The following is a 27,331-nucleotide window of genomic DNA, read 5'->3' on the forward strand; positions in this document are numbered from 1 at the left end:
GTACAGGTTTCATGAATGATAGGCTGGTGAAAGCACCCATGATCCAGGAAATAAGCAATGCAGCTCCAAAAACTATCAACCTCTGCTACCATCTAGGGTTGACTGTAAAAGTCAGAAAATCAGACAGTTTGGTACATGTACCTGTGGGTCCTATTGGTGGACAAAACAATAATTTCAAGTCAAATATGTATCTCCTGCTAGGTGTTGCATCTCAACCCAGCCTCTCTCCACTTAACTGATTGGCTCCTTAAGAAATCAAATTTGGGTGATTGAATATTCCTCCATAACATCTTTGAAAACTAGCCTGCAAGGAATGATTCCATGATTGAAACCTACATTTTTAAGTGGAAAATACTCTTCATTTGGCCTGGTGCACACAAATTGAATCCACTCTGCCAGAGTTCTCAGAATTTCTTGCCGTGTCTACTCTGATCAGTTGAATTAGGTCTTCCTTACTCTTCTGTAAGAGTTCCTCTAGCAGCTATATTCAGATTCTTAAAATTGTCATCTATACCATCTTTTATCTAACGTCAAGAATAATAAAGGATTTGTAAACCGACTATTTCGAATTTTCCCTCGATTAACCAAATACTCCGTTATATGAAAGCTTAGTATTCTATTATAAGAAATTGGTTTCAGACCAATAAACAAGCCTTTATTGTAGTTGTCTCACGGGACACTGCTTTTCTGTTGCAATACCCTGTGCCAGACGAGTTGGGGAAATTCAAGCCTTTTCAATGAAGGTGCTGTTCATAAAGTTCTTTAAAGACAAGTTCCCCTTAAACTCCAATCCACTTCTCATTTAAAAAGTTCCCTCATCGTTCTACCTAAAAGAAAGATTAATTTCCCAACTTTTTTCACTCAGCCTTCCAAACCAGTGAAAATGGTGGTATTGCATAGTTTAAGTGTTAAAATGTATTTAAACATTCTACATTGATGGAACAAGTCAGTTCTATAAATTGGACCAACTTTTTATATCATGTTACAACAAAACAAAATTATCTCCAATCTCAAAATAAGGCACACCACATTGGATTTCTTTTTGCACTAGCTTGTGCCATTCTGAGGACCTACTAAAATGATCATTAAGGATGATGGGATAACTGGCTGCATTCTCCTAAGTGTCCCCCCGTGAGTGTAGTTTAGTGCTTTCACATGCAAAGTAAAAGTTAACTCTCTTCAGCAATTGGTATTGTTTACCTACCAGGATGTTTTAGGAAGCTGGTCTGGCATGTGGTGGGTACCTAAAGTACTTAAACCTTATACCAGGTCCAGGTATCCCCTATTATTGTAGTGTAAGCAGTGTCTAGAAGCCAGGCTCTCTAGAGGTAGCTGTGTATGAACAGCCAAGGCTTATCTCGGAGATACACAAAGCTTGTGCAATACCACTGTAGTCACACAGTACTTACACACATGCAAAAACACTCAGTATTACTAAAATAAAGGTACTTTATTTTAATGCTCAATTACCAAAAAGTACTAGAGAGGCAACCCTCCAGTAGGAGGCAAGTAACATACTAGATATGTACAATAGTAATCAGAAATAGGCATAAAAAGCCATAGCAAACAGGAATAGACAATAGTGACCGTAGGGGGAGCCGAAACTATATAATAAAAAAATGGAATGCGAAGGCAAGACCCCCACCTAGGTAAGTGGAGTGTGTGGAGGGGAGCTGGGGGAACCCCAGAGGTAGGTACCACCGTGCACCCCAGCAACCAGGAAGAAAGGAGTGAGTTACTGGATTTTCCCTTAACCACCCAAAAGGCAGTGACCCGGATGAAGCTGCAAGTTCCTCTCCTTGACAAGTGAATTTGATAAAATGTCCACTGCTCACTTACTTGCCAAGCGCTAACCTTTACACTCAGGGGAACCTAGGCAAGTTAGAAATTCGCAGTAAAGCAAACGTGGAGCTACCGGGGACCAGCATGGTCCAGGAGGACTTAACCCACAGTGGGAGTCCTGGGGGACCCTCAGCAAAGCAGGGAGTCCACAGAAGAAAAGGCAGCCCCCACAGGAAACCCACTGGAAAAGGAACCAGGAGTCCCAGAAAAGGCCACGAAGCACAACTGGAAAAGAGTCCCACGCCGCCGGAACAATGCATGCAGAGGGCTGTGCATCGCAGGAGGGAGCACTGGGAACTGGGGCTTCACATAGCCTGAAGGTCCTTTGGAAGAGATGCCAACAAGCCTTGGTAGCTGCAAGATTCGCAGTGCATGGTTCTACTGTCCTGTGTGGGAAGGTAAGGGCTTACGTCCACCAAAGTTGGGCAGTCAAGTCGTGGATGCATATTGTCGGTTCCTATTGGGTCCAGTCGCAGTTCCAGTGGCTAGAAGTCGAAGTAGAGGTTGCAGTGGAGTCCTGCTGGAATCTTGCAAGCCGAATCTGAGGGCCCACCCCAAAGGAAGACCCTAAATAGCCCTGAAAGGGAGATTGGTCACCTAGCCAGATGACCACCTATCAGCAAGGGGATCTGACGTCACCTGCCTGACCTGGCCACTCAGATGCTTCTACCCACCTTGGATTCAAGATGGCAGAATCAAGGGACCCTCTGGAGGAGCTCTGGGCACCACCCCTGGGGTGGTGATGGAAAAGGGAGTGGTCACTCCCCTTTCCATTGTCCAGTTTCACACTAGAGCAGGGACTAGGGGGGTCCCTGAACCAGTGTAGACTGATTTATGCACGGAGGGCACCAAATGTGCCCTTCAAAGCCTACCAGTGGCTTGGGGAGGCTAACCCTCCCAAGCAATGTAACACCTATTTCCAAATGGTGAGGCTGTTACCCCCCTTTCCCAAAGGAAATCCTTTGTTCTGCCTTTCTGAGCTTGAACTGATAAAGCAGCAGGAAGGCAGAAACCTGTCTGAGAGGTGGCAGCAGCTTGGGCTGCCTGGAAAACGACAAAAAGCTGGTAGGAACAATGGTGAATGGGGTCCTCTAAGGAGCCGCCAGAGTGCATGGAATCATACTTCCAATACTGGCAACAGTATTGGGGTATGATTCCAACATGTGTGATACTAAACATGCCTAGGTGCGGAGTTACCATTATGTAGCTGGACCTAGGTAGTGATCTTTGTCCAGTACACGTATAAAATGGCATCCCTGCACTCACGAAGTCCAGGAAAATGGAACTGGAGTTCGTGGGGGCACCTCTGCTAGTGCAGGAGTGCCCTCACACACAGGTATTTGCATCCTGCCTTCTGGGCTTGGAGGGCCTACCATAGGGGTGACCTACAGTGACCTGGTGCAGTGTCCTTTAGTGAAAAGGTGCATGCACTTTTTCATGCAGGCTGTAATGGCAGGCCTGCAGTTAAATTTTACATGGTCTTCCTGAGGGTTGCATATTACATGCTGCAGCCCATAGGGGTCCCCTGGTGCCCCAATGCCCTGAGTACCTGGGTATCATATTCTAGGGACTTACATGGGAGCACCAGTATGCCAAAGATGGGGGGTGTATGTTCTTCAAGGAACCAAATTTACAGAGAGGGCGCATAATCACTGGGGTCCTGGTTAGCAGGATTTCAGTGAACACAGTCAAACACACTGACAACAGGCAGAAAATGGGGTAACCATGCCAAGAAGGAGTGTACTTTCCTATAGATGTGTTTTAGCTTACATGGGCTAAGTGAAAGTAAACTCTCTTCAGCAATTCTTATTTACGTTTTAGGATATGTGGGCTAAATAGCTGTTACATATACCTGGTACTGTTACTTAGGAAATGTTTAAAGCAAATGGGTATAGCTTTGATCTGCATGAGGGATGATGGGTGTGTTCCATTGCCATTGAATATATTTAGGAATGTATTAGAATTGTTCCAAGTAGGAAATGGGGATATGGAATTTCTTTGTAGTGGGATGATGGACATTAAGGGCCATATGTACGAACACTTTTTACCATAGACACAGAATGGGTAAAAACCTTTGCTACATCTGGCCCTAAATTGCTATAACATATATCTGGTAAAGTTGCATGAAAATGGGCATATCTGTGTTCTGCATGGGGGATAATGTGGGTTATGTGGTCATTGAATATTTCTGGAAACGTATTAAGACTGTTCAAGGTAGGAGATAGTAATTTTCTACGTCGGGATGATGGGCATTATATGGCTTTGAGATATACCTACCACTGTATTTTCGTGATTATTGTATGGAAATGGAAATAGGTACTTTACTCAAAGGGGATTATGGGTGTTAAATAGCTATTGAACACATTTCCCCCTATATTATAATGGTCCTGTTAGGAAAATGGAAAAAAAAAATGTTTTAAGGGGGGATACAGGGGTTAAATGTCTGCTGCATACCCTGGGCATGATATTTTTTCCAGTATTGGATCCTCTTCCCTGTCAAAATGGGAGTCCCACAGTACCATAATATAGCAGTATGTATCATTACCATAAGCCCTAATGTCAATGAACAGTCTCTTTAATAACATATCTATGTCCTTTTTAAAAAAAAAAACTAGAACTATGACCAGTCAGGCGACAGCACCCTCTAGAACACTCTCAAGAGAGGCTGCATCCCTCAGATGTTCTACCGCATGTTGTGTGAAGGGAGTGTCCCTGAGCTCTTCTCAATTATTTCCTTACTTTAACCTACAATTCAGCTGAAAATTTCTGAAACTTTCAAGAAAGGACTCTTCAGATCGTGCAAGTCCTGTGAGAAAAAACATCTTTATGTTTTTACATAAGGAATGTATTTACTGCCTCTACCCCAGGCCACCAGGTAAAGGACTGTAAGATATGTAGAGCCTTCTCTACAAAGACTCTAAAAGATGGAGAGAGAAGGCTACTTCTGTGGTCCAGACGTCTGAGCCAAAAGACTACCACTTCTGAAGAGGACAGTGACACTTCAGAGAGGTCAAGAAAAAATGCAAGATCCTGTGAGAAAATATCTGAGAATAGAAAGTCCTTACAATCTCACATAAAGATCCTCTGAAAAAGGAGAAAAGGCCCAATATCTCTCCAGAGAAGGCCTCCTCTCAAATCATTACTCCTATCTCAGAAATATGGAGAATCATCTATGTCTAAGACTGCTACAGAAACAATGCCAATGACATCACCGTTGATGGCAGTCTCATTGAGGATGACAACAGTTATCTCATCCACATGGCCATCGTGAGCTGGAACGACGATGACTTTGGCCGTCAACGCTCCCATATCTTCTGCGAGCATTCACCCTCCGTAGATGCTCCCATCTACGACAAATCCGTCAACGGCAGCACCGTTAATGCCACCACTGTCGACAGCAACACCAAGATAGACACCGTTGACAGCAATACCATCATTGCCGACAACGACAACCTCACTTCAAGCCATTGCGTCAACAACATTGTCGACAGGACCGTTGATGATGATTATAAAAGTGGCCACAAGGACAATAACTCCAGCACTAACGTCTCCTAGTAAGATCCCACCTTTTCTTCAATCACATCTGTTAGATACAGAGGAGTCAGATGATGAGAGACTACTTGGGCCTGTGCACAGTCCACCTAAACTTTTGGTTAAATCTCAGGAAAATGATGACATTAATGATGAACAATATTATCAAAAGTATACTCCTTTGCCAATGTGGCACTGCGAACAACATTATTATCCTCAATAATGACAGGAGAAAGTACAATTACCTATCTCCTTAGTCCAAGATTTGCAAGCTATGTTGCAAGCTATGTTGCAAGGTTACAGATGGAGATTTCCAGAAACAACAGCTAAACAGCAGGTACCATCACCTCATCCAGCTCTACCTACTACGCCTCAGTATATTTCTTTAACTCCCAGAATTACACCAGGACCAACCATAGCAACACCTCTGAGAGAGGACCCCTCTTCATCGGACGATGAAAGAGGAGGAGAGATACAGGAGAATGTTCATTCACAGTATGACTGGGATGACTATCTCATTCCACACCATCGCCTCCACCACCACACCCATCAGACTCTTCCCCGGAGGACATAGGGAGGTTTCATAACTTGATGGACAGAGCAGCAACAAGATTTCACCTACCAACTCCCACCAAGCAGGCTGGTTGTTTCCTTTATGATTTTAAAGAACAGACAAGGAAATCAGTCAGAGCTATCCCCATCATTGATCTGGGAGCAGGGGATACAAATTATGAAGAACCTTGCTACAGTGGCAGCAGTGCCACCCTGGGTAGACAAAAAGTACAAAACCCCAGAAGATTCCCCTATGTGCCTGTATGGTCATCCCAAACCTGGCTCAGTTATATTGCAGGCTGCGCAATGTAGCTCCAAGAACTCTTCCACTCTCATCTTTGCACCCCCAGATAGGGAGAGTACACTGGGCAATGAAGGCAAGAGGTTTTCCCTCATGTCAGCCATTGTATTACGAGCAGCAAACTCTCTGGCATCCTAGGCCACTATGATAGGCAGATGTGGTCGGACATCGGCAGTCTCCTAGACCTTATCCCTGAAGGCAAGAAAATGGAAGCCACAAAGATTCTACAGCAGGGAGAGCACATCTCCTCTGAGGTGATAGCTTGTGTACTAGACAGCACCTCAACAGGCTTTCATCAACTTGCTGGAGCAGCAGTCCTCTGGTGCCAAGTATGGCTGAAATTGGCCTCTTTTATACCAGAGGTCCAGTCTAAGGTCTTCGATATGGCTTATGATGGTGAAACAGTGTTTGGAAAGCACATTGATGATCCACTGTTAGCAATAAAAACAGACACTGATACTGCTAGATCCCTCGGCATCCTCCAATTTAAAAAGTACCCTTTCAGAGAGTTCTTGGAAGAGGTTTTTCCTCTGGATCATACAAATGTCAGCAGTTTCAGCCATTTCAAGCACAGTACAGAACAACTCATCAGCAACAGTACCGTCAGCCACCTGCAGCGGTCTACACCAAACAAGGTCCTCGTCGGAAGCAACCCTCCCAAAGTAGAGACGCAGGTCGTAACCAGTGATGTACACCCGGGTACCAGCTATAGACACAACTCTTCATCCCGTGGGTGCGAAGATTTCCATCCATATGGGTGCAAGACCAATAATCAGCAAGTACCATAAGGTAAAGTTGAAAAGCACTTTGAAGAGTGAATCAAGAAACAGAGTTCCTATGGTCCAACTCTCTCATCCTTCAGAATGCCCGTTCTGAACCAAATGTGGGTTATCAAATGGAGTATAAACCAATGTGCCCCAATTCAAATCTTGAGATTAAAGAAAATTGAGAAACCCACAGTGCATCCACATGTAAGATTCCAAACTTGTAGCGTATGGTAATATAAAGTATAGAATTGTCATGTAGAGTCAAAATGGTAGGTTCAAAGTAGTTTATTAGTTCTCTTTTGGACTGGAGGTCATGTGAGCAAAGAGCCGACATGTATTATCACCCCATATGGCAGGTCTGCCTGGGGCTTTTTCAAAGCTCTGAAGTATATATTATAATCAGGTCAGTGTTGGATGAGGCTATTTGAGAGCAAGCGTGCAATTTCTTAAGTGTGATGAAGAAAAGGAAAAGTACCATGATGTACCCAATATATCCGGTGCATAATGAGCAGAAAAGGGAAAGTCAAGATTGGCTCCCCTTGTGAAGGAGGGTGTAGGAGAAACTCAAGTAAGTTGGCAGTGATCGCATTCCCAACTAGTATTGTAGGTGAGTCATGCACATAGAAATCTGCAGTCGATTACTGGTAATCTTCAAATTTTATATGTCAGTCATGCTTATTTACCGCTGGAGGATGAGCTGTCTTTTGGTGCAGAGTCCTTGGAGAGTTAGAGACAGACCGTCAGGGTTGGTACCAGGTCAGCCGCTTCTCTTCTCTGGGTGCAACTCTTCTTTGTCCTCTTGAATCGTCTGATTTCTGGGGTTTAGGGGTGACACCAAAATACTCAATTTAGGGGTGTTCCAGGGAGTGCCAGGTGGCAGCCAATGGGTTTCCCACCTTTAGGGTGACTGCACCCTTTTTATGACCATTTCCATTGGATGTAGGCATAACCCTGACCCTAGTGGCCTAATTGCTTCCAAACCAAGATGTAAGAACTTAAAAAGTGGTGCCACTTCAGCTTGTTCAACTTAAGGATGGGAACACCCCATAGTCTGCCTAATTTTCCTGCCTGTCTTGCCACCAAAATTGGGGTCAGGACAGGGGTGTTGTTCATCTCCGGCATTTGGAAAGACCTGGGTCACATTACAAAGGCGGCTAGGCCTTTGAATCTCCCCGCCCTGGAATGTCCATCCTGCCCTGGGGAGGTGTCACCACCCCCGCCCAGGGCAGGCTTGTGTGTCTGCACCCTGAAAGCGCTGGCTCTCACTTTAGGGGGTCAGGAATGTGGCTGAACTGGTCAGGACCAGTCAGTTAACAAACTAGTAGTGGGTTGTTTTTCATGTCTGGGTGCAAGTATTGGTAAATCCAACACTGGCACTGGCCAAAATGAGATGTTTGATACCAAACATCCCTATCTTCAGTAAAGCAATCACGTAGCTCGGGAACTCGTAGTGACCAGTTTAGCACATGTATTTGAAATATGCCCTCACATGTAATATAATGCACCCTAAGGCCCTACCTTAGGACTGTAAGGCCTGCTAGAGGGGTGACTTACATATATTGCTTGCAGTTTCAAGGAATATGGCTGTGTGCCATATTGTGTTTTCACTTTTGTCTGCACCAAGACACGCAGCCTGCAATGGCAGCCTATTATTGCCCAGTGAGGGGTTCCTTAGGGTGGCATTAGTACTGCAGCCCTGAGGGTATGTCTGTGTTACCCCAGGCCCTATGTACCAATAGTACCATTTACTAGGGACCTAAGGAGGATGCTAAAGGTTTTGCCAGTTGGGCAAACATCTATGCAGTTGTGGGGAAAGAGATCCGGCACTGGGGACCTGGTTAGCAGGAACTCAGGGCGCTTTCAGTATAAATTACATCAGATACCAGGGAAAAGGTGGGGGGCTAGACATGCCAAAAAGGTGCTCCTAAAGGAGGGAGAAGCTGAACCCTCTGGAGCAATGAAGGTGAGAGCCGGTGTGCCCTAGCAGGGTTGGAATTCCAACACACCCCAAGGGCAGGTGCACCACTGGCCCATTTCGCTCGCTCTATCAGGGAGGTGGAGCATGAGCATGTGTGATAGGACCGAAATGAGGTTGAACTACGAATGGGCAGGGTGAAGCCAGAGGAAACTCTTATGGTGGTCCGGAGCAGTCCGACTTGAGTCTAGCGGGGAAAGATTATTTGAACCAGCTGGTTTCCTCTGAAGGGTCCCTCAGGATAGCTGGCACTCAGAAATCCCAGTTTTCTCTAGTAAAGTGAATGATTAGAGGTCTTGAAGCCAAAACAATCTCAACCTATTCTCAAACTTTAAATGAGTGAGAAACCCAGCTCACTGGTTTGGAGCCGGGCATCAAATGCAAGTGCCTAGTGGGCCACTTTTGGTAAGCAGAAGTCGGATCCTGCTAAGGAGTGTGTAAAAATTCAGCTGCTGAATCAACTTGACCTGAAAATGGATGGCCCTGGAGCATCGGGCCCATACCTGCCGGTCTCCGGTGCTGAGACTTGCGGGGTCTAAGCTGGGATGAGTAGGAGGGACACTGCGGTCCTCATGGAAACCCAGGTCATGGACCTGGGTGGAGCACCACAGGTGCACATCTTGGGGGTAGTGGCAAATATTCAAATGAGAACTTTGAAGACCGAAGTGGAGAAGGGTTCCATGTGAATAGCAGTTGAATAGGGGTCAGTCGGACTTAAGAGATGGGTGAGCACCGTTTGAAAGGAGTAGGCAATGGCCTCCATTATCCTTGGCCTATCGAAAGGGAGTCTGGTTCAGATCCTAGATCCCAGAGTTTGCGGAGACAGGTGCCCTCACCGCATACAGTGCGGTAACACAAACGATCCAGCAGAAGCTGATGTGTGCCCTGGGTAGAGTTCTCTTTTCTTTGTGAAGGGCAGGATGCCCTAGAATGGGTTCACCCCAAGAGATTGGCCTGAGCCCTGGATAGTGTCACAGTTGCAGAGGCATTAGGTGAGTTCCCCATGGTCTTTGAAAAACCAGGGGAGATGGTGTAAGTCTTGCGCCGGGCCATGCCCATATCTGTAGCAGGTCTCCAAGGTGAACAGCCTCTGGAATTTTGGAACAGTATGTATAAGTGAAGTCGTCAAGTCAGATCCATAACTGGGATAATGATGGTCTCTAGGGGCTGGGTCAGTCGGGCTGGAGCACGAAGCAGGGCTGGGCTTGTGCTATGGCTGGATGAGACACCGCTATCCATGGCGCTGGTGGCTCTGGGTACAAGCGGGGAACCTACCTGTGGATCACCCCAGCTGCAGTGGTTTCCTCTCCCCGTTTCCCAGCCTGAGTCACAGGAGTCACAATCTACCTCAGCCAGTGCCTAGCACATGACTTTGAACTGGTGCGGACCAGGAGAATCCAACTGTTAATTAAAACAAAGCATTGCAAAGGCCTGAGGCGGGTGCTGACGCATTGTGATTTCTGCCCAGTTCTCAGAATGTCAAAGTGAAGAAATGCAATGAGGCACAGCTAAATGGCAGAAGTAATTATAACTTTAGCCAAATGTGTTGTCATCTAATTAGTGATGAACATGAATGGATGAACAAGATTTCTACTGTCCTAGCCAAACCACTGCCAAGGGAACAGGCTTGGCAGAATCAGTGGGCAAGGAAGTCCCTGTTGAGCTTGGTTCTAGTGTGGCACTGTGAAGAGACATGAAGTTTGTAGAATAGGTGGGAGGCTCTCAGGCCACTGGGAAAATACAACTACTTTTATTGTTTTTTTCATGTCCCCAGTGAGGCAGGGGGTGAGACCCATGGGACTCATGCCTCTGGCTCCTAGTGCCTGGCGTCTGCCAGGTGTGATCCACTCCCAGGACAACGGCAGGGGGAAAGTTTGACTGGGGAGGTAAATCTGTCAATCGATAACAGAGGTGGCCTAAGGCGAGCTCAGGGGGACAGAAACCTCCTGTGGAGCAGAAGGGCAAAAGTCTGCTTGATCTCAATTTTCAGTATGAATGCAGACCGTGAAAGAAGAGCCTCATGATACTTCTGACATTTTGGGTTCAAGCAGGAGGTGTCAGAAATGTTAGCATAGGATAACTGGCTTGTGGTGGCCAAGCACTCAGAGGAACTCCGCTTTTTGATTCTTCACTATCAGCGCTTCCTATCATTGTGAAGCAGAATTCACCAAGTGTTGGATTGTTCACCCATTAATAGGAAAAATGAGCAGGATTTAGACCATTTTGAGACAGGTTGTTTTTTTTTCCCCCTACTTATGTGTGTTGAAATAGTAATCCTATTCAGTACAAGAGGAACCACAGGTTCAGACTTCTGGTTTATGTGCTTGGCTGAGGAGCCAATGTGGCGAAGCTACCTTCAGTGCAATTATGACTTAACACCTCTAAGTCAGAATTCCCCAAAATCGTAATTATACCGCAGTGCTGTAGAACCTCGGTTGGACTAGGATAGCCGGCCATTTGGCCTGTGTGTAGGGCTGCTCGCTTGGGGACCAGAGCGCGGGCGGAATTGGGCTGCCTCCCTCGCCCTTAGTGCACCACATGTTCGTGAGGCACCCGGCGCTAAATCATTCATAGACAACCCGATTCTGGGTCAGGATGTCATAATTAGCACCTATTCCGCTGTGATCTATTGCAAGTCATCTTCTGAGCCAAGCATTTGTCTCCGTCTTTGGGTGCTCGTGCTCCACCCCCTACATCCAGGGGTCCCTCTGCCACCAAAGAAGGACAGGGAGAAACGGACCTGCGCAAGACCGTCTCCACAACGTGCCGCCCCCTCCCGCCCTGACCCACCAGGTGCTGGGACGGGGCATGATCCCTTGCGGGTCAGCATGGTCAAAGTGGAATCCATCCTCCAACCTCCTCCCTCTCCCACCCTTCAACTCCTCGGCAAGTAGTCTTCCAAGTGTTTGCCTCAGAATGCACGGCCACTCTTCATCATTGGCCTGCTGTGTGTCTGAGGTCTGGATCGCTCTGGCCGGCCATCTTATCGCTGGGTCAGCCCAGGCCATATGGTGCTAGGTCGGCCTGAATCCTCTGGTCACTGGGTCATCCCAGGTCATCTGGTCACTGGGCTGGCCGACCAGATGCCTGGCGGGCTGGCATGGAGGCTACCTTTTGACTTTATCACCCAGCCGGCCAGGCTCTGTTAGCTCTGACTTTGTGTGGGCTTAAGAGTCAACAAAAATTAGGTTCTCGGGCAGGCCCAGGGGTAGAGGGTGTGGGGTGGGCTTGGCTTAACCCTCCTTGGCTCTCCAGGTTCATGCTCCTGGAAGGTGGAAGGCACCCAGCAAAGGCAGCACCCTCAGCCCACAGTATGGTGTTGGCAGTCACTGCCCAAGAGCAAAGGGGAAGCATCAGACCCAGGAAGCCCTTTCTTCATGCTAGACCATGGCCGAAGCAATGGTTGCGCTCTTGGTCAGAGTTCCAGCAGATCCTGGGCTCAGTTCGCTGGCACGCTCTGCTGCAAAGCTCTGGGGCAGGACTCTGGTTGAACGGGCATACTTAGGCCAATTTAACAAAAGGCTACTTTGTTGGAAAGACCTGATCGGGCTTCAGAGCCACAGAGTATGGGGTGGGGTTCCACAGTGCCCGGTAACCAGTAGGTCTGGGCCTGCAAGCACATTGAACCAGCAGAACTGGGTCTGCAAGCCCACAAGGGCCCTGCACTTGGTTCTCTGGCCATCCGTGTCATACAGTGCTAAGGAGAGAGGAGAGAAGCTCTGACCGTGCACCACGTTAGAGCTCTGGCTGGCTATCGGTGGAAGCCTCACACCAGAATGTCTAACCTGGTCTGCCCGGTCACAAAGCACCCCGGTCCGGGTCCCGCGGGCCTGTGGAGGTTGCTGTGCATGTGTCAGAGCTTGGCCCTGGGGTAGGCACCCTTTTTGTCCTGTGTTCCAGCCCCCAGGCACGCTTGTCACAAAGGACCTGGGACGTGGTCCTGCGGGCCCCTAGAGGCCTTCCCTGCTCAACCAGTTTCAGGAGCTCTGGCTGGCCCTGGGTCTGGAGCCCCCTTCCTAGGCTCCGTTCTCCAGGACACCATGTGGCAAAGTGCCCAGGTTCGGATCCTGCAGCATAGGGAGCCCGCTCCTGGTGGCCCCAGTGGAGAAGCTCTGACCAGCCCCCAGGTTGACCCTGGGACGGTAGCCCCTCGCCCCGGGCTCCGTTCTGTGGCTCACCACCTGCCAAAGCACCCAGGATGGGGTCCTGTGGGCCCAGGTAGGCCATCCCCTGTTTAGCTGGCAAGTAAAGGTGCCTCAAGGCCAAGGGTCAGAGCTCTTTCAGGCCCTCCTCGTCTGAGGCCCAGCTCACACTCTGAGAACCCGATTGCAGAGTCTCTTCCCTCCAAGGCCAGCAGAATGCTTTTTGTTAAGGGAACCCACAACCAGATGGCTGTCCTTCGAGCCCAGCCATGTGGTTTATCTGAGCCCTCTGGCATCTGGTTGTGCAGTTCCTGTGGCACATACAGATGGCCGGACTGCACTGAAAGTCATGTGAGGGCCTTGGCTGCCTATCAGCCATGTCTGAAGGGCCTTTCCTCCTAGCTTGCTCTGCGGAGAAAAAGCAGGGACATGAAGCCAACATCCCTGCACAGGATGGCTTGCCTGTGAAGGGTCCGGCCAGCACCATACTTCAATTGATTGGCCAAGCTTGGTCGTTTTAGGGACGGATTGCTTGGCCAGCCTCAGCTGTTGTTTCAAGCAAAGAGCTACCATCCCACTAGGGACCCTCCAACTTGAGGGCTTGCCTTTTGTGGAAGCCCTACCCAGCAGACCAAAGACAGAGCAGCCTGGCAGCTTGCACCCCCCAGTGGCCTGACCACATTGGAAGGGGTTGAGTTGCGCAGGACTCAGAGGCTACCTGGTGGTCTGGGCCCCGCTGGCCACTCTGTCACCCTCCTCTTCCTAGCGCATTTCCACAGCAACTCAAAACGAATGTTCATTGGGGTGTCCCCGGCACGTTTGTGTCTCACTCATACTGCGCCTCGACTCACCTCTCCCTTCCATCATCGTGGAGACAGCTAGGCCCACCGGTGCCCTTGCGACCGGCCTGTCCCCCTGCAAGCCCCCAAGGCAGGGGCTTCCCCCTATTTAGCAGGCTCCAAAGGGGTGCGAAGGTTGGTCAGGGACGGTTATGCATCTCCCCTCAACTCTTTCCAGCAGGTGCAGCTAGTTGGTGGATCCTAACAATAGCATATGCTTGTCTCAGAGGTTAAGCTATGCATGTGTAAGTACACAAGGCCAGTATAGTGAAAGTGCAATGGGTCATTAAATCTGTGTTAAACCTGTCATCCTTAGGCTGGCCTTCCCCGAACCTTTTGTGTGTTTACCTCCACTTTTTGCTGTATCTTTTTGTTGTCCTTAGGACTCTGAGCACTTTGCCAATGCTGATAAGTGCTAAAGTGCACGTACTTCTTCCCTAAACCAGGTAACATTGTGTACGCACAATTGACATATTTAATTTACTTCTATGTCCCTTATAAAGTGGTATACCATATACCCAGGACATATCAAATAAATGCTGCTAGTGGGCCTGCAGCACTGACTGTTTCACCCTCTGCTGATCTCTGCCCTGCCGAGGACAAGGACTGGACCCATCTAATTTGAACTCAGTGACTCCAAGGGCTTGCTCACTTGCCTCCTGTTTTCTGAAGTCTCAGGGTCATCAAAGACTTCCCCTTCTTGCAAACTGCAATGGTACTCTGCCACTCGAGAGTCCGGCAGCTGGTTGCTGACAAAGATCAGGATGCGTCTGATCACCGACTCAGCCTGTGAGCTTCACAGCCCAGTTTCATTTAGGAGAGCACATCGCTCCCCTGACCAGTGAACGGGACCATACAATGGTCTAAGAATTCAACTTCTGACCTGTAACTATCGCCTGTGAAGGCCACATCCCCCCACTTATTAGGATTGCCGCCTCAGAACTTGTCTCCAACACAGAGGGAAGCCCTTGCAGCCCCGACCCTCTTCATTACCCTAGTAACCGAGGTTGCTCCAGCGACGGTGCGTCAGCTCAGCCTGCCCACCTCGGCCGAACCAACACTGCACGCCAACTGCATTAGGACAAAAGGAATCTAATCGACAGGGATTGTAGCCCTGTGTTCCTTGTTGTCTGCGGATCGCCAACTCCGGCCCAAGGATTGTCCAGGGCAGCCCATTGCCACACCTCCTTCAAACCCACATCCCAGTGACAGGAGTCACAAGGCTGCCATCCCCGCAACTTCGGACGAAGGTACAGTGAACCCAGGGAGATCCAGCCAGCCTCTGCAGCTGCCTTGGGCGCTTGCAGGCTTCTAGGAGTTTGACTGAGAACAAATTGTCTTGAGGGACCAGCATCAACTAACTTGGTAAATCACATAGGGAGCACTGCAAGGAACCTCTGGGCCTCACTCAAAGAAGCCCATCTACTCCCTTGACCACCATGATTACCTGGTGTATTTAAGGAGAAAACTTGAGAAATGCGTACCTCATTTTTGTTGTCTTGGTCTTATTTTACTCAGATAAATATTCACTATTTTTCTAAACTGGTTTGTAGTCTTTGTGGCGTTTTCACTGTGTTACTGTAGTTTAAGTGTTGCATAAATGTCTCTTGCGTTAAGCCTGACTGCTCTGTGCCAAGCTACCCGGAGGGTGATGACAGGTTAATTTAGGGTGTGTATCTGACTCACCCTGACTAGGGAGGTGGTCCCTACTTAGACACAGGGTGCATACCTCTGCCAACTAGCGACCCCATTTCTAAACAAATTACTTATGGCTCCTTTGATGGCTTCATCGTCACATGGATAACTTTGGTAATTCTAGAGCTAATACACGCCGATGAGCACTGACCTCCCAGGTTTCGTGCATTCAACTGACCAAGACAAATCCAGGCTCACCCGGCCGCTAGAGTCTAGATAATCTCGGGTCGATCACGCTTGCCTATGATGGGAACAATACATTTGGATGCATGCCCTATCATCTTTTGATGATAATTTCTGTTCTTACCATGGTGACCACAAGTAACGCGGAATCAATGTTCAATTCCAGGAGAAGGAGCCAGAGAAACGGCTACTACATCCAAGGAAGGCAGCAGGCATGCAAATTACCCACTCCCAACACGGGGAGGTAGTGTCAACACATAACAATACAGAACTCTTTTGTAGCTCTGTAATTGGAATGAGTACACTTTAAGCCTTTAAAGAGGATCCATAGGAGGGCAAGTCTGGTGCCAGCAGCAGCGGTAATTCCAGCTCCAATAGTAAATATTAAAGTTAAAAAGCTCATATTGTGATCGAGCTGGTGATCCACCTCAAGATAAGCTACCACTTGTGGTAGCCCCTGTCTCTCTGCTCCCTCCTTGATGCTCTTTACTGAGCATCTTGGGGGGGTTGAAGCGTTAACATTGAAAAAAATTGGCCGGTCGCCTGAATATTTTAACTATGAATAATAGAATTAGTACTCCGGTTCTGTTTGGTTGGTTTTTGGAGCTGGGGGCAAATTAAGAGGGACGGCCGGAGGCACTCATATTATACTGCTAGAGGCGTGAATATCTTGGACCAGTGCAAGATGAACCAAAGTGAAAGTATTTGCAAAGAATATTTTCATGAATGAAGAATGAAAGTCAGAGGTTCGAAGACAATCAGATACCATTGTAGTTCTGACCATAAATGTTGACATCCGGCTGCGTTATTCCCATGACCCAAACCAAACCAAAGTCGTTGGGGGAGGTGGATTTTGGCGTATGGTTGCAAAGCTGAAACTTGAAGGAATTGGCGGAAGAGCACCGCCAGGAGTGGAGCAGCCTAACTGACTCAACCTCACCGAGCCAGGGCACAAATAATTGAAAGATTAAAGGAGTGATAGCTCTTTTTCGACTTTGTGGGAGGTGGTGCATGGCTGTTCTTAGGTGGTGGAGTAATTTGTCTGGTTGATCAGATTACAAAAGAGGCACCTCCGTGCTAAACATGCTAAATGTTAAATTAGGTAGGCGAAATTAGAGGTCTGTGACCAACAGCCCTTACTCCACAGGGCAATTGGAGGGGTTTAATCACGGTGGGCACAGAGTAGTTTCCACTGTGATTAAACCTAAGATCTGGCTGTTTTAAAATTGGCTGGCGGACAAAAATCTTGACGGTATGTATACTCCATTGCAACGGAGAATACATAAGATCAGGATGTAAATCCCCCATATAAACGCTATTTATTCTTATTTTGCTAACAGGACCATTATAATACAGGGGAAAATTGTGTTTAAGAGCTGTTTAAAGCCCACAGTCCCCTGTGAGTAAAATAGCTGTTAGCATTTCAATACAGTATTCATGAAACTGCAGTGGCAAGTATATGTAAACGCCATTTAACAACCATTATCACTGATGTAAATAATCTCTATCCCTATTACCTACCTGGATCAATCCTAATACAGTCCCAAATATATTAAATAGCCATGTAACCCACATGATCCCCCATGCAGAACACAGCTATGCCAAGTTACCTTCAACATTTACTAAATAACAGTACCAGGTTTATGTACCAGTCAATTAACCCCCATCATCCCCATTTAAAAAAATATATATACATCAGCACTTGTCCCTACACTACTGTGTTAGGTGTATGCAAAAGCATTTAACACTCATTATCTCCCATGTAGAATTTATTATGGCCATTATCCCAAGAGGGCTACTGGAGCCTAATAGCGCTCATCTCATCGCACCGATAACTGCTGTCTATCAGTTAAGACATATTTTCCTCCAAATTCCTTAAACAAAAAGAAAATCTTCAAATTTTCTTAGTGTTGTGCAAGGGAAAATTTCTCCACCTAGAAAATCTGACTTTAAACCCTGCCTTACATACAAAGGACAAATATGACTTTCTGACCTGCACAGGTTCACTGGTTGTTCCACAAATGTGTTCTCATTAACCCTAAGACCATTAAAGAACATAATGCAAAACGTAATGTCCCGCTTCAGTGATGAGCATCTGGGTCAATGCATTTCATATTCCATGTGGAGCTCTCTAGCCAAGTCACACTCCTTTCACTTGACCAAGTCCTTCAAGGTCAAGAAGAAGAAACTCAGGAAGAGAAGGAACCACAATAATGCCTCCCCTTGAGAACAGTCCAAACCAAAAAGGTAGATCACCTCAACAAATTCTATCTCCAGTCGCGTTCTCCTTGAAGCCAGAGCTTATGAACACATTCCTGCACTTTCTTACTTTTCTTCCTGATGCCAGAGACCAATCAGCCCATTTCTTTGATGCCAAAATAGAGCTTTTTAGTCCGGCTGTGGACCCTTCTGGTCACCTTTGTTGCCCTATGAAGTCAGTTCCATATGCTACTCATGCCTTTGGCCCTTTAATGACCCCTCATGATTGGGGATGACACCAGTGCCTGCCAATCCCAGATTCGAAGATAGTACCTCAGAAGGCAGGATTGAAAAAAGCGATACTTCATAGGTCATGAAAGGAGGCCTAAAGACTGGTACTGGAGGCCAAGCATAGAGCAGTGTCCCAATCTGTGCCACGTCAGCAGTGCTAGCAGACTATTCAGGACTTTTCCTGACTCTGATTCTATTCAGATACCAGTTCCAACTGATCACAACTCTACCGGATTATGTGTTACCAAAGGTAACTAAGTTGTTGTTTTGTGCTTTCATTAGCCCAGCAGGTTTGTAAGGTGGGCGCCATCAAGGGGTATTTTGCAGCATTGTTGACTTCATTCTGCCTTCCAGATCAACTGTTCCTCTCTAGATTACTAGTAATAATGTTTTGAAGGGGCTTGCAAACATGTTCACACCTTTTTGTCATGCCCCCATTGGATCTTAAATTAGTTTTGACCTTTTTGATGAGTGTTTCTGTAAGGAAATGCCTCCTTGGCATTGGTTACCCCCTAACTTTTTGCCTTTTCTGATGCTAAGTTTTGATTGAAAGTGTGCTGGGACCCTGCTTAACATGCCCCAGCACCAGTGTTCTTTCCCTAACCTGTACCTTTGTTTCCACAATTGGCACAACCTTGGCACTCATATAAGTCCCTTGTAACTGGTGCCCCTGGTACCAAGGGCCCTAATGCCAGGGAAGGTCCCTAAGGGCTACAGCATGTCTTATGCCACCCTGGGGACCCCTCACTCAGCACATGCACACTGCCTCCCAGCTTGTGTGTGCTGGTGGGGATTAAATGGCTAAGTCGACATGGCACTCCCCTCAGAGTGCCATGCCAACCTCTCTCTGCCTGTGGCATAGGTAAGTCACCCCTCTAGCAGGCCTTACAGCCCTAAAGGAAGGGTGCACTATACCACTGGTGAGGGTATATGTGCATGAGCGCTGTCCCCATACAGTGTAAGCAAAACCTTAGACATTGTAAGTGCAGGGTAGCCATAAGAGTATATGGTCTGGGAGTTTGTCAAACATGAACTCCACAGTTCCGTCATGGATGCACTGTAATCTGGGAAGTTTGGTATCAAACTTCTCAGCACAATAAATGCACACTGATGCCAGTGTGCATTTTATTGTGACTTGCACCCACTGGGCATCTTAGAGATACCCCCTGAATACCAATCCAACTTCTAGTGTGGGGCTGACCAATTTTCTGCCTGCCTGCCTGCCACAACCAGACGAGTTGCTGGCCACATGGGGAGAGTGCCTGTGTCAACTGCTTCGGCCCCAGCGCTACCAGCCTGTCTCCAGACTCACAGAAAACTGCACAGTGACGCATCCGACAGGGACCAGCAACCTCTGAAGCCTCCCTCCCTCACCATGTGCTTTACAAAACCCCCCTGGTCTGCCCTCCAAAGATGCTGGTACTTACCTGTTGGCAGGCTGGAACCAGGGCACCCCTGTTCTCCATAGGCACCTATGTGTTTTGGGCCCTCCTTTGACCTCTGCACCTGACCAGCCCTGTGTTGCTGGTGCAGTGACTTTGGGGTTGCCTTGAGCCCCCAACGGTGGACTGCCTATGCCCAGGAACTTGTAAGTGCCTTACTTACCTGAAAAACTAACCAATACTTACCTCCTCCAGGAACCGTTGATTTGTGCACTGTTTCCACTTTTAAAATAGCTTATTGCCATTTTAACTAAAACTGTGTATGTTACTACTCTAATTCAGAGTTACTTACTTACCTGTTTGGAGTACCTTGCATTTTATGTATTTACTTCAAATCTTGAATCTTGTTGTTCTAAAATAAATTAAGAAAATATATTTTTCTATATAGAAACTATTGGCCTGGAGTTAAGTCTGAGTGTGTGTTCCTCATTTATTGCCTGTGTGTGTACAACAAATGCTTAACACTACCCTCTGATAAGCCTACTGCTTGACCACACTACCACAAAATAGAGCATTAGAATTATCAAATTTTGCCACTATCTTACCTCTAAGGGGAACACTTGGACTCTGTGCACGCTATTTCTTACTTTGAAATAGTATATACAGAGCCAACTTCCTACAGCTCCATTTTAGCCACCTGACAGTTGTCATCTGTATTTATTGGAATGCAAAACTAATGTTCTTGTTGCCATCACAACAGTGAGGCATGCCACTGAGTTCCAGCCACTAGGCAACTACTGGCTGTACACATGCTTCTTTATAGATAGCTAGTCTTTACACCTTTTACCCTCCACACCTTTTCCCTTCCACTTCACCCCACCAAGGAGGAGGAGAGACTACATGGCTGAACCGTAAAAGAGAGTTCGAATATTACATCAGCCGCTCTAAATAAATGAGGTCTGACAACCAGCACTTTGTGGTGTACAAGGGTTGAAGGAAGAAGCAAGGAGACCAGAAGAAGTCTTTATCTGGATGGAGAATACTGTGCATCAAAATGTGATAAGCGTTGCAAAGAAGGAATCACCAGACTGAGTCTAGGCACATGGCACCAGGGCAAAATGTTCAACCTTAGCAGTATCCAGGTTTGTCTCTATGGTTTACTTTTATAGGGTGGTGACATGGGCTTTCCTTCATACCTTCCCTAAACATTACTGTCTTAATTCAGAGGAGAAAAAGTGTGACTGTAGGAAAATGGTTCCTTGTTGCAGTTACACCCCACTCTTTGCCTGATATTGATGCTGACGTGAGAGTGTGCTGGGACCCTTCTAACCAGGCCTCAGCACCAGTGTTATTTCAGTAAAAATGTACCATTGTTCCACAATTGACACACCGTTGACACACAAATAAGTCGCTTGTAAAAGGTACCAGTGGTACCAAGGGCCCTGTGACCATGGAACGTCCCTAAGGGCTGCAGCATGTGTTGTGCCACCCTAAGGGACCCCTCACCTAACACATGCACACTGCCATTGTAGATTGTGTGTGTTGGTGGGGAGAAAAAGGCAAAGTCAACATTGCATCCTATCAGGATGCCATGCACACAAAATACTGCTTGTGGCATAGATAAGTCACCCTCTAGCAGGCCTTAAAGCCCTATGGCAGAGTGCACTATACCGCAGGTGAGGGCATAGCTGCATAAACAATATGCCCCTACAGTGTCTAAGTCCATTCTTTTACATTGTAAGTACAGTGTGGCCATATTAAGTATATGGTCTGGGAGCTTGTCTCAAAAGGAACTCCACAGTTCCATAATGGCTACACTGAATACTCGGAGGTTTGGTATCAAACTTCTCAGAAAAATAAACCCATACTGACGCCAGTTTTGGATTTATTAAAAATACACACAGACGGCATCTTACAGATGCCCCCTGTATTTTACCCAATCCTTCAGTGCAGGACTGACTGGTCTGTGCCGGCCTGCCACTGAGAGATACGTTTCTGACTACCTGGGGGGAGAGCCTTTGGGCTCTCGAGGGCCAGAAATCAAGCCTGCACTGGGTGTAGGTGCTTCACACCTCCTCCCTGCAGGAACTGTAACATCTGCCGGTGAGCCTCAAAGGCTCAGGCCTGGTGTTACAATGTCCCCAGGGCACTCCAGCCAGTGGAGATTCCCGCCCCCTAGACGAGCCCCCACTTTTGGCGTAAGTCTAGAGGGATAATGAGGAAAAAAAGGAGGAGGAGTCACCCCCTCAGCTAGGTCCACCCCCAAGGTGATCAGAGCTGAAGTGCCCCTTTCCTAGAGAAATCCCCCATCTTGCTGTGGAGGATTAGGACCAATAGGGTTAGGGATGTGCTCCCCTCCCCAGAGGGAGTGGGACCAAGGAGGGTGTAGCCACCCTTAGGGACAGTAGCCATTGGCTACTGCCTTCTAACCCTAACACACCCCTAAATTTAGTATTTAGGGGCGACCCTGAACCCAGCTCTTAAGATTCCTGATGACCTACAAAGAAGAAGGACTGCCTGGCAGAAAACCCTGCAGAGAAGAAGAAAGACTACAACTGCTTCGGCCCCAGCCCTACTGGTGTGTCTCTAACTTCAAAGAACCTACACCAGTGACGCACCCTGTGGGCCCAGCAACCTCTGCTGACTCAGAGGATTGCCCTGCAACTACAAAGGATCAAGAACTCCTGTGGACAGCGGACTTGTCCAACCAAGCAAGAAGTACCTATCTTTAAAGGGACTCTCACCTCAGTCCAGAAGCGTGAGTCCCCACCACTCTGCACCCGACGCCCCTGGCCCATGTCCAGAGAAACCAACAACCCAGAGAGGATCCCCAGGCAACTCTGACAACGTGTCCAACCTGGGCTAACCTCTCTGCACCCCTACGAGTGCAGAGTGAATCCCGAGGACCCCCTGACTGCAAATGCCCAGGATGAAGAAATCCGACACCTGGAAGAAGCACTGCATCCACAGCCCCCAGGCCTGTGAAGATCCAACTACCGGTGCAGCAGTGACCAGCAGGCGTCCCTCACTCTTGCCCAGTTGGTGGCTGGCCCGAGAAGCCCCCATTCCCTGCCTGCAACGTCTGAGTGACCCCAGGGTCCCTCAATTGAAACCTATTACAATCCTTACGCCCTGTTTGCCCACTGCATCCGGCCGCCCCTGTGCAGCTGAGGGTGTGCTTTGTGTGCCTACTTGTAGAAACCCCTCCCACCCCCAGTGCTCTACTAAACCCCCTGGTCTGCTCCCCAAGGACGCGGGTACTTTGCTGCCAGTAGGCTGAAACCGGAGCACCCCCTGTCTCCATAGGTGCCCATGTTATTTTGGCTCCTTTTTGACCTCTGCACCTGATGGCCCTGTGTTGCTGGTTGGCTACCTATGCCCCAAAGACCGAACTTGTAAGTGCTTTACTTACCACATTAATCTAACTGTACTTGCCTCCCCCAGGAACTGTTGAATTTTGCAGTGTCCACTTTTAAAATAGCTTATTGCCATTTTATGCCAAGCTGTGAACATTACTGTTTTGATTCAAAGTCTTATCTATACCTATGCAAAGTACCTTACTTTTAATGTATTTACCTGCAATTTGAATCTTGTGGTTCTAAAATAAATTCAGAAAATAATATTTTTCTATATGAAAACCTATTGGCCTGGAGTTAAGTCATTGAGTGTGAGTTCTCATTTATTGCTTCAGTGTGTACAACAAATGCTTAACACTACCCTCTGATAAGCCTAACTGCTCGACCACACTACCACAAATAGAGTATTAGTATTATCTGTTATTGCCTCTGTCAAGCCGCTTTGGGAACCCCTAGACTCTGTGCACACTATCTCTCACTTAAAGGTAGTATATACCAAGCCAGCTTCCTATGGTGACCATTTAGCATTCTCAGAACTCCACGATTTCCTCGTTTGACTATCCTTCAGGACAACCATCTGGGGATGAGACTGCTTTGGAATCTATTCAACAGGTGAGGAATCTGTCTTAGAAGTATCCATCAGAAGAAAAAGTTACGTTGGTACTAATATTTCTGGGGGATACTTTATCTTCCGGCAGATTCGGCACCAATCCGACCCGCCTTCCCATTCCGGCAGTTGGTCATAGGCCTTTTTAATAATGTTCCAGTTTAAATTGCTGTCCTACCCTACCGCAATTAATGTTATTTCCTTGTCTCTGCCTCTAAAAGCACAGAATAACAGATGGAGAACGGAGTGACATCACTGCGCCGTGGTGGAGTTATGTGGCTTCAGTGACACTGCTGTGGCATTGTTTTCGGTGTGAGATGAAGCCATTGCAAATTTCCAGATCCAGTCTTACATTTGGGTATATTCAACAGGTGAGTGATCTGCAGGTAGGTAGAACATTCACCATAAAGATTATTACCGAAGGTAAGTAACTTTTTCTTCTATGCACCTAACACCATAGGAGCTTAAGCTGGTCAAACTATGGTGAAAAACCTCAGCATGATAATGAATTCCAACCTGTCACTTCAAGTCCAAGTCAACAAAGTAATCAGAGATCTTATATACATGGTGAGAACACTGAAGCATATTTTTCCCTGTCTTAGCTTCTTTGAGGATGTAGGCATTGGAAGGCCTTATAAGGTCCTGCCTTGGTAATGCGAATGAATTATACATTGGAGTCTCTAGAAATTCAGTGGTCAAACTTTAACAAATCGAAAATAGTGCAGTCAAGGTTCTACACTGGTTACCTGTTGCAGGAGAACTCTCCTTGAAAGTCACACTGGGTTTTCCACGGGAACACTATTACTACAATGTGAGCGCAGACAGTACAGTTAAAAAAGAAGTCAAGAAGATTGAGAAGGGTAACACTTGTGTTGTTTGAACACTTTCTCTTTACAGTTGTCTGAGCTGTGAAATGCGCTCCAACTGCGAATAAGGATGAACACAAGCAAACTAGAAATCAGAAAAGCAGTGAAAAGCTAGCTCTTTCCAAAATTCTGACTCTTGTGACTATCAGACTAATTCAGACTGTTATTTTGTTTGCATATGAAGCGTGCAAACCTATCCCTCATATTCCCTATCACTCCACGCTTAAGATGTAGCTATGTGCAGCGCCTCCTAATCTGAAGCACTTTATAAAGTAACAAGAACAACAAAAAAGAACATGACAGGTAGATGGCACTTTAGCCAACTTGTTTCTCCAGCTATAAAATCCAAACAAAGTACCTAGTTTCTCATTCGAATTAAACATGCTTTTAGACTCCATCAAGGAGTAATGAAACACCATACAAATGCTACAATGCAATCTAATACACCATGATTGAACATTAGTTAGAGATGGCAGTGAGCCAGTACAAATAAGAGTTGATATAGATATTGAAATTCAGATGAGATTATATTCAGACAGACTTCACACTGGATCTTTTTCATGTGATTTGCATGAATGTCTAAGGTATATCACTAGATCTTTACATAGTGCATTTTGTCTCCTGTTGTTTGTACTGGGCTACCAAAGACTAAAAGACTAGGTTGTAGATGGAAGATATTAGTTCCATTGCATTGTCTATTTGTAATAACTTTTCCTTTACGGTTCTTTAGTATTTTTTCTTTTGTTTTTTGTAGGCAGCCTGTTTGGTTGAGTCCTGGATTTGCAACACAAACAGCCAAGAGATCAATCTACCTCAAGGTATGTTATCAAAAGCAACAGTGGTAGGAGGGAAAGTTACGCAAATTATGTTTCTGATGGATACGTCTACCTGTGGATTCCTCACCTTTTGAATACTCCCAATGCGCTAGCATTAATCTTTTCTTTCTAGCTCTCCACATCGACAAGGACTTCACAATGGAACAGCTCCACACGCGACTGTCCGACAGCATCTGAGCCATAAGAATTCCTCGTCAGCGCACCATAACTTCCATTTTTCCACGCCTTCGAGGCAAAAGTTTTTTTTCTACCTCTCCTTTTGTCACACTATTTTGAGGGAGCGTCTTCATTGAAGTTTTTGTCGCGTTACAATGTCTCTGCCGAAGAAGTCAGACTTTGAGCCTTGTTGAGTGTGGAGGTCAAATGTGGGTTACTGGCCAGCACGAAAATTGCCTCTGTGCCTGAGTTCCGACCAGAACGCCAGGGGATGCTCTTCTTGCCAGAGAATGAACCCGAAGGCACTGAAGAAAAGAGAAGCAAAATTGTCCCTAGCAAAGGCTAAAAAGTGAAGTGTGGTCGTAGGAAGTCGTCGCGCAAGTCCTCGAGGTCGCATAAGAAGCGGCATCATCATAGCTCTCTGCATCATTCTTCCTGTGATGCTAGCCCGAGATTTTTGTCACCTTTTCGATGCCGGTCGACCTGGAAGGTGAGTCCCACCTTATCACCGTCTCCGCCGAAGTCGCCTGAGAAATCACTGGGGCCGTCTTTGGTGGAGATCTCTGCATCGCCTACGAGCCCTTCACAATTATCTCCTGTTACTCCAGCAGATCAGGCGAATTAAGAACTGGACTCGAGTTGGACCCTGCCTCAGCAGGAGTATCCGTTTTTTCAGACTACTAGGACGGGTCCATCTGTCTTTTTAAATGCTATCCTTAGCATTTTTATTACAGCGATGTCCCCTGCTGGTGTGTCTGCGGGCCCCACCGGTCCTTTGGCTTTAATCTGGAAGGCTTTCCGGCACCGTATAAACAGGCTCCTTCCTTGCCTTTTCTGCGAATGGCTCCAACACTATTGAACATGACCGATACCGACATCGGATAGATCTTGTCCGGCGATGAGTCACTCTACTCCCCTTCAGAGTGACATCCCGCCACGGGTTCCAGCTTTACCAGCGCTGCGAAAGACATCTTTGACGTCGGTGCATGCATTGTCGACGCCGAGACTGGAATCTAGATTAAGATCTAGAAGAAAAGCATTGTGGCTTTTGGAAGAGCAACAGTATTATGAGGAACAACAAGAACTTGAGAAAACAAGAAATTCCTTTACCTTCTCGAGGTTTTGAAGGTATTGATGTGGCTAGTGGATTGGATACTTCTCCGGAATGGGAGTTGTCACCTTGGGGTATTTCTCCTCCAGAAGTAACTAGTTACTATGAAGTGATCAGGAGGGCAGCTGATCTTTTCGATTTGCTGTTACCCAGTTCAGAGTTGAAGTCTAACATTGTGACTGGAGTTCTTCACACTCATCTGCTACATCAGAGCCTTTGCTCCAATTTCATGAGGTATTGACTGAGCCGGTCCTGGACCTGTGGCTCAAACCTGTCACTTCTGGCTGTTTCTAAAGTAATTGCTATGAGATATAGGGCTGCACCAGGTGACCCACAGTTCCTTAGTCAGCACCCATCACCTGAAAGTCTGATGGTTCAGCCTCCCTGTTCTACAAAGGCTACTCGGTTCCTTCCCTACGACTTTGGCAGATAGAGAATCAAAGCACATGGAACAATCTGCTAAAAAGATCTTTACCTCATGTAGCATGGCATTAAAATCAGTTAATGAAATTTGTGTATTGGGCAGATATATCCATGCACTAATGGACTCAGCAAACAAGGTTGTTCACAAACTACTGCAGGATGTGCAGGAACATTTTCAGAAGTTACTGCAGGATAGTCAAGCAGCAGCTAAGCAGGTCATTCAATCAGGCCTAGACGCAGCATACTTTGGAAAACAGGCCTACTTCTCTCCCCTTTC

General features: G+C 47.0%; 1 protein-coding gene across 2 annotated transcripts in view; it reads left to right on the top strand.

Annotated features, from left to right (window-relative positions):
* The window catches only part of RBM6 (RNA binding motif protein 6), a 1,032,809-nt gene that overhangs the window by 769,340 nt on the left and 236,138 nt on the right, over positions 1-27,331 (top strand). For both annotated transcript variants that reach the window (XM_069206836.1, XM_069206837.1), the window contains one exon: positions 25,283-25,346. In XM_069206836.1, coding sequence (XP_069062937.1) covers positions 25,283-25,346 — 64 coding nt within the window. The remainder of the gene's footprint in view (positions 1-25,282; positions 25,347-27,331) is intronic.

This window comes from Pleurodeles waltl, chromosome 9 (assembly GCF_031143425.1).
Source record: "Pleurodeles waltl isolate 20211129_DDA chromosome 9, aPleWal1.hap1.20221129, whole genome shotgun sequence".
In the NCBI taxonomy this organism is placed as follows: domain Eukaryota; kingdom Metazoa; phylum Chordata; class Amphibia; order Caudata; family Salamandridae; genus Pleurodeles; species Pleurodeles waltl.